This window comes from Diorhabda carinulata, chromosome 12 (assembly GCF_026250575.1).
Source record: "Diorhabda carinulata isolate Delta chromosome 12, icDioCari1.1, whole genome shotgun sequence".
Classification (NCBI taxonomy): domain Eukaryota; kingdom Metazoa; phylum Arthropoda; class Insecta; order Coleoptera; family Chrysomelidae; genus Diorhabda; species Diorhabda carinulata.
Window position 1 is genome coordinate 5740773 of NC_079471.1, and position 8648 is coordinate 5749420.

An 8648-nucleotide genomic window follows, 5' to 3' on the forward strand; every position below is an offset into this window, starting at 1 on the left:
GGAGAATAGTAGTACATTTGGACGATGATATTTTTAAGAAAATAGTTTATGGATTAGTGCAAAATCGAGACAAAAAATAACTTATGAGAAAAGTTATTATAACTGTCTATATTGCACCGCTACTCATCGGTCGTTTTAAAAATATACTCGATACTGTCCTGTTTTTTAAAATGTGATTTAACTATAAAATTGAACTTCTAGCCTTTCGTGGGAAGTGTATAATTATGATAAATGCTATTAATTCACGATGCAGTCACTATTTCTATCGAATATATAATTCTATATATTAGTTTAAAAAAATTGAGGGTAAATCTCAAGTATATATGACAAAACAGTCAACAAGTTTAATCCAAATAATAATAAATATGAGGTTGACAAATATAAAACCAATTACCGTATTTCAGAAGTGTATTTATTCAAATTTTGGATACATATTTGATAGTATGCGGCAGTATTCACAAAGACAAACAAAAATATGTTTGTTATTGGATTACTGGATTCATTTATGGGATTCCATCGACCCACACATTTAAAATTTTAATGTTGTTTACAATAAAATATTTCAGGAAGATCATTGACCTGACCGAAGTGAATCATTTTCACATATAAACTTGTCATTTTCAGTCACATCAAATTACAGCGTAAATTTCAATATGATTTACTAATAATAAAATAGACTTTTATTTATTTGTTCGTATAAATTTTGTTAACATTTTGAGACTTGAAAGAAATTTTGTAGAAGATCTACCGAAAAATAATTACAAAACATACAATTAATCCATCTCAACAACGGTGTATTCGTTTTCAACCATAGACATAGTATTACTACGTCTATCAACATTAAATCAAATTAACTTTCACAAATCACTTTTAATCAGTCCCTTTTTAATTATAATATATTCCAACGTCAATCTTACAATTCCTGAATTATTTATAATTATGAAAAAATATTTCTTTACACAATTAAAGTTTTCTTATATAATAATATATCAAATGTTTAGATTAGAGTTCTATGAGAGGAAGCTGATAGTTGACATTTAGATTCATAAGCACTGATGCCAACTTACGAAATTTTCCCCTGAGTTTAGGAAAAATTATTTAAATATCTTATGTTAAAGATAAAATAGAAAGGAAAGTTTATTATAATGACTATTTCGTACATATTGAAATCTTCATAATATCTTACGAATGACAAACCCTAGATGGTCGGGAAAGAAACAATGATCTTTAAATTGTTTGATATATAACTAAAGTGTGGTTTAAGAAAAAATTCCACTACTATTATGGAGTAATCTTATGAATGATTTTTAAAATACTAAACTATAATTTAGATTCCATAATTGTTATTAAGCACATTATCCATTTATTGTTAGTGCGTATATTTTATGTAAACAGGAAGTACACTGGTTGACAAACAAGATTGTTCAAATATTTCCTGTTGCTGTTTCACGCCGGTATTTTTTCGAGTTGTAATGCGACAATCGATTAAAAACGCATTTTCATGCTTTTTATCATCTAATTTAATGTCACCTAGAGAAAAGAATCAAAGAAATTATCAACAGGATATACGGTCACTAGTTATTTAATACACGTATGCTTCAGTGTTACAAAAAAGTACTTAGAATCATTAATGGAACACCAAATATATATTATCTATACTTAATAATTTCATTGCCTCCAAAATAGGAAGCTTCCGAAATAATTTCATCACATTAATGAATAATCCTAATGTTATAACATAGTATATTTCCATAACTATAGCTCTGAAGTTTTCAAATATATTTTATTGTTTTTGAAGAAAATGTTTTATTATTTAAAGTATATGAAATTAAAATACACCGCTTATAAAATACTAAGAAACGATTCACATCATTTATTTTAGAAAAAAAAATTGAAATGAATCGTATATAACTATAGCGCCTGCGCGGCGACACAAGATGACACTAGGACACTGCTAGGAATACGTCTTAGTTTAATACTATTTTGAAACCACTTTTCTTTCTTATGATTGAACTCAATAAGTAAATTTTGCCGGCATTCTTTTATTTTTCCTTGTATGAATGGAAAGAAACACTGTAGTAAATAGCGGCTTATAATTATTGTGTCAAATGAATGTCACTCTTCTGTCTGTTTTCGCGATGTTGCCGCAATTGTAAATTATATTTCGGCAATAACATTGGAAAATAAACTTTTTGTTAACACTGTTAGAAGTACGTTTTCGTTTGTTGCTACCTTTAAATCATTTTTTTTGAACTCGTCAAATTCCTTGTTCACAGGATTCCTTTATTTTTCTTTCTAAATGTATCTTTTATATACTTTATATCATAATTTTGCGAGCAAAGTGAATGATGAAATCTTAATGGCATATTGTAGATTGTAACCCATGCAAGTTCTTAATTAAAAACTCTTAGAACCAAATAATAATTATAAAACGGAAATTTTCTCACGACCTACATACTAATAAGCTACCATTCAAGCGTGGGTAGCGGGCATACAACGTTGAGTTTGTCATGCTGTAAACATTTCTATTATTAAGGAAGTGACTATTTAACCGGTAGACAAAAGTAAAGGAAAACAAAATAATTTGTCTATTGTAGATAACATAAAATCGACATATTTATGAAAGTATTCCAATTTTATTCTCTCTTTTTCTGCAACTATTTTCATAAACTATGTTAACAACCAATTCGTTAAATTAATTATTACTATTCATGTAACCCTTGTATAAATACATTTAATAAGTCCGAATATTGACAAAGAAATTTCTACTTCATAAAATTTATTATTCTGTGGCTGAATTCTACAATTTATCATAGACTCAATAGACTGGTATAATTCAATTTAGTATGAAGTAAGATATTACATGTTTTGTAATTATTAATATTAAGCCAAATTATTATTTTATATTATCTAATATAAAATTGTTTCTCTTTGTCCATAAAATTGTGAAATTTTTTATATGTACCCAGCTTATATGTAATACTCCTATATGGACTTCGAGACACTTTATGTCTCATTCTCAAGCGCATGCTTGAGAATGCGCAGAACCGAGCTGAAATCTGTCTTCCTTAGTCGGAACAGCTTCCACTTATAGAATCTGTACATATAGAAGAAGTATTACATATATGGTACCCAATATTTATATTAATTGATCAGCTGAGCATGACAAATTTAGGCTAAAGTTTAATTATATGTATATGGAAAATGTTATGTAAAAATTAAATATCTATTCTTTTTTTTTTGTTCATTAAAGGAACTAGATTATTTTTCAGCAATATTCACTCAAAATCAACACAATCTTACTTTGTTTCCTTTCTCATTACATTCTATAAATAGCTCAAAGTGTTTTGTTTGTCAAAATAATTAAAGCCACGTCTTCAGTGCATGCAGACGTCTAAGCTTTTCATCGATGTTTATTAGCAATATACATGAAGGTATAATAAAAACCGTCGCTGGTATACTCTCCACACTTAATCTGACACTTATCAAATGTATCTGTCTATCTACTTTGAATTTTTTACATTTACATACAGTCAAATGCTTGTATAAAGTCAACAGAAAATATTTAAATCCACTTTTCAATAGTTTGGCTCCTGATACCTCGGCAGTTGATTCGTTTCCCGCGCCTATATTTATATTTTCTTTATCCCCGTATCAAAACTTTTTAATTTCATAATCCCATGAATATTTATCGTGGATAATACAACTTATCACATTTATGTAGTCACTACTATTTATGACTGCTGTACTGTATTACTATAAGGTTGCTCGACCTTGTAGTCCTTGATAGTATTTTTGCGAAGACAGATTTAATTGTTGACTATTCGTCACGCGATTGGTGAGTGGGAGGAAGCTGATTGACATAAATTTATCTGTTTTCGTTTATAATTGAAGACAAAAACAATTGCCTGTTGATATTTTTTATATACTCTCATTCAAGGACAAAAATTATCCTCTTTACATTCTTTCCTTATCGAAGTCTTGAATAAAATGCATTAGATAAATATATTTATTTGTATAAAGGTTCACTAATTTATTATATTTCATTGAGAATTGAAATCATTTTTTTGTAAAAGAATAGCAACGTCTTCATTTGTTGACCTACATCACGGTCTTATATACACCCTGTTACTCATACTAGTACATAACACCGTGACCCACATTTAGGCAGACAGAATTTCCAGGGTTGCCAGGTTACAAACAATACATAACAGACGGTACGTAATGGATAATCATTTATTATAATTTAGAATCATTAATAGTTTGATGTTTAAACGAATTGGATTCTAAATTAAAGATTGCAAAAAAGAAGTTGTCACTTTTTAACCTGCAGCTAAAAAATCAATGTAGTAACGTTACACTTTCGTATTTTTAAGTTAGTTCACTAGTTCAACGTTTCATTAACATAGATCATGTAGAAGCCCGTATTGTTTTGAATTAAAAAAAATCCCACGATGAGTCAATTTCTCACTAAATTCCCTCAAAAAAGCCATACTTCATGAAACTCGCATTAACAACATGGTCGACGCCTTGTTGTCATGACTGTTCAATAGATGGCGCTCGCGTCTCGTGGCTTGCCGGGGCCGGGAACCCAAGCGTAGAAAAATAAGATTTTGGGGTTATCCAATTTCCCCAACTTGTGAAAATGGTTAGGTTATGTTATATTATATTGATTAGTAATATAGAGAAAAGAATGATAAGAGAAAGATGATTGGATAAACTGAAAATTTCTATTTTAGTTTTATTTGCAAAGAATGTGTAGAAAACTTTTTTCAATGTTTTCTAAATATTTTGGACGCCAACAGATTCTCGTCTCTCTTTTTTTAATAATTCTCTGGTTTAAACCTCACACACTGTAATAAAAATCAGTCTGTTCGCCATATTTTTTAAATCGATGTTTGAGTATTATTATTCTAACATTATTTCAGACAATAAAAAATCACAGCTATTATACATAAATTTTTCTTTAAATATTATACACAACTCAACATTTATCGTGTATGTATTAATACTTCTGTTGTTCTGCTTGAAGATCTATGAACAGTTGGGTATAAGAAATCATACCTCAACCTACCGGGTAGGCAAAAATAATGCAGCCGCGAACCACATCAAAATATGCCCCACTAGAAACATATATGTAATATCACATATTTGGCTAGAATATGCACGGTCTACCATCCACTCTTAAATAACTGTAGAGGTGAGAGCTTTCTACCCGTCTAGATTTATATTGTTGTATGGTAGTCAACACAAAACAAACCCAAGGGTATGTTCTGTGGTACTTGATAACATTTTGAATAATACATATGAACTGAACCCAAAATCAGATGAAAGGTTTTTTTACAGAAAACATAATTAAAAAAAAGTAAAACAATGCTAAGATATCCCCACGATGTTCCATTTCACATAATCATCTAAATTTTCAAAACAAACTGAAACGGTGTATTTTAAAAGAAATAATTAAAGAAACAGAAATTTTCTCTTTTTGATTTTACTGAATTATTATCTTTGCGAATATTTCATATTATTTTCAATATTGATTACCGGTAAAATAGGAACGCATAATGTACAGTACTTACGCCGCCTCTGACTCTAACAACCAATGAAAATAAATGTTACGTTCAAAAATGAACATAGTTAATAATTACGTCATTAAATAACTGAATGTTGATAAATATTTTTAAAACCAACAGCTGATTGAAGTATTGAGTCAGATAAACTGTTGTTGCCAAAATGACACGTAATGTAACGCAAACATTCACAATACGCTGGTATAATATGAAATTTATTTTCTGCGTGAGTATCTCATGATCTCGACATGTGATTTATTCAGTCACATTGAATTGCAGTGATGAAATATATTTTCCGCGGAATTCACTTTATTGTTACTACCTCTTCCTTTTTGACAAATAAATAGCTGGATGAAAACCTACTCCAATAATAAAAATTAGTATTCATTATATCACTTATAAATTTACAAAATATACATGTGTTTTTAAAATATTGTATATAAACTTGTTAAACATTTGTAGTTTCTTTCATATTTTTCTCCAAAGTTAGTTGGAAATTTGATATTTAAATAATTACAAATTAGATACTTTACTTTCGACGTGAAATTCATCATTATTCTTTCCCAAATTTAATTATATTTGTAAAGCGATGCTTTACAAATTCTTCAAATGGTTGAAAAATACACACGTGAGCTATTCATTGCTTAGAATTCGCGACAAACGATTACATGATGCCCTACCTTTAGATGTACCCACGGAATATTACATATATGTAATTCTGTGACTCTGACACTTCATTGAAGAATAAAAATATAACCTAAAAAAATACAAGTGTGAATAGTAAAGTGCTTGTTTGTTATGGTTATTATTAATAATTATAAAGCATGTGCCAAACCAAACATCCTCAAGATCAAGAAAGTTCAGAAGAAGAAGAAGCAGTACCCATGATGAGTAACACAGATGAAAGCGATGTTAGCATGAGTGATTCCAGTTCAGATAATGAAGATGTGAACGTAAATGAAAGTTGTATTTTAGATAACAGTGAATCAGATATAGAAGAATCTCAAGAAATTGAAGACGAAGAGGAGGATGAAACTATAAAAGCTATAAGAAATGAAAACCAGCGAGAAAGAGATCGTCCTCCAAATATACAATGCGAAGATTTTATTACAGATATATCATTTCATCCTCACAATAATTTATTAGCGGTTGCTAATATTGTGGGTGATGTTTTACTATACCAGTATTCTAACAACGAGAATAAATTGATAAATACTTTGGAACTACATACAAAAGCCTGTAGGGATATTGAATTCAGCCTTGATGGTAATTTATTATTATCAACATCAAAAGATAAATCTGTAATGATCAGTGATGCAGAATCTGGAAAATTGGTTAAATTCTATGAAAATGCTCATGAAGTTCCTATATATTGTTTGAGTGTTATTGATGAAAATATCCTTGCCACAGGTATGTTACAGTAGATAATTATTATCTCAATATGTATTAACATTTTTATTTATAAAAAAAGTTGATTTTCTTTCAACCCATATTTCAAAGTGTCAAACAGTTCAAACTGTTAACTTTTTCTAGTTGTACAGATGTTATAATTGACATATTGATTTATTATTAATTTCTTATTTGACCATGTTTGATCACATCTATAGTGTAAATATTTGTCATTATTTACGTGTTTAACATATCATTATTCCTAAGAGGACTTAACTAACAATTAGTACATTTACAGAAGAACAAATAAACTTGTTAATTAATGTATGTTTATTATTTTTAGTAATTATTGAATTATGAACAAATTATTAATGATACAGTATATTCAAATCTCATTATTTTAATATATTCAAATTTTTTTGTTGGTTAAGTACGACCTATTGGTATTTGAAATGCTTCTAATTTGTACATTAGAACATCCAAGAAATTACTCATCTTGTAAAGGATAGTACAGTAGTGGTATTCATATTTGGATAAAAATATTCATTGCAATTCTGCTATTACATGTTTAAAGCAATTTATTTACTTTTAAACGAAAATAATTCTTCATTCTTATCATATTCCTTTGAATCTTGGTATTGATTAAATCATGAAAATAATATGTATCTTTAAGGTTAAGTTTCTTGATGTTTCTGTCTTTCAAAAATTAAAAAAAAAACAATTTAAAATATAAATTACCGAAATCAAGAAGATTTAGAAACATTCTTCTACTTATATATTGAATATTGCTATTGCTAGGAGATGATGATGGTACAATAAAATTGTGGGACTTGAGAGAAAAAAGTGATAAACAAATATATAAAACGAAAAAAAATGAGGACTATATTAGTGATATGGTCACAAATGAACCTAAGAAGTATCTTGTGTGCTCTAGTGGAGATGGATCTATTATAAGTATTGATTTACAAAACAGGTTTGTTAGTTTTTAAGAAATTTCAATATATCACATTAAACATCTTATTGTTCAGCTAACTTTTGTACACCATGCAAGTATACTTTTTCAGAAAAGTACATATGCAGTCCGAAGAATATGAGGAAGAATTAACATGTTTAGGAGTATTTCGATCAGAAACTAAATTAATATCGGGATCATCTAAAGGGAAACTGTTTGTATATAATTGGGAAGAATTTGGACTCCATAGTGATATTTTCCCCGGGCCGAAAACATCGATCAATGCTCTAATACCGATAACAGAAAATATAGTAGTGACTGCTTGTGAAGATGGAAATCTCAGAGCTACACATTTATTTCCACACAGACATTTAGGTGTAGTTGGACAACACGATTTATCAATTGAGAATGTTGATATTTGTAACACTGGACAATTTATAGCTTCCAGTAGTCATAATAATGATATTAAATTCTGGAATATACAGTATTTTGAAGATTTCGAAAAAGTGAATCATAAAAAACATAACAAAAAGAAGGAATTAAAAAATAATCTTCCATCATCAAACATCAAAAATGCCTCAGAATTTTTCAGTGGCTTGTGCTAATTCATTTTAATATATAAATTATATTCATATGGCATTATGTTTGGTAATAAAACAGTTTTATTTAATTATACTTTTTTTTATTTTCTTGAAGGTGTTTGACAACTGAATCACATCTGAATATCCTTAATATTT

The 8648-nt window shown here is 28.6% G+C and overlaps 1 protein-coding gene across 1 annotated transcript; it reads left to right on the forward strand.

The window, feature by feature from the left end:
- The first annotated feature begins 6280 nt into the window (after positions 1-6280).
- LOC130899901 (WD repeat-containing protein 55 homolog) lies at positions 6281-8581 on the forward strand. The gene is made up of 3 exons (XM_057810078.1): positions 6281-6980; positions 7758-7932; positions 8024-8581. The coding sequence occupies exons 1-3, from the start codon at positions 6395-6397 to the stop codon at positions 8514-8516; spliced, it is 1254 nt and encodes a 417-aa protein (XP_057666061.1). The 5' UTR covers positions 6281-6394; the 3' UTR covers positions 8517-8581.
- The last annotated feature ends 67 nt before the right edge of the window (positions 8582-8648 follow it).

What these genes read in the sequence shown, in the direction of transcription:
- LOC130899901 (XM_057810078.1), top strand. Translation starts at nt 6,395, where the DNA reads ATGTGCCAAACCAAACATCCTCAAGATCAAGAAAGTTCAGAAGAAGAA. An exon ending in TGAAAATATCCTTGCCACAG is followed by an intron (nt 6,981 to 7,757) that starts GTATGTTACAGT and finishes TGCTATTGCTAG; the next exon opens with GAGATGATGATGGTACAATA. An exon ending in AGTATTGATTTACAAAACAG is followed by an intron (nt 7,933 to 8,023) that starts GTTTGTTAGTTT and finishes ATACTTTTTCAG; the next exon opens with AAAAGTACATATGCAGTCCG.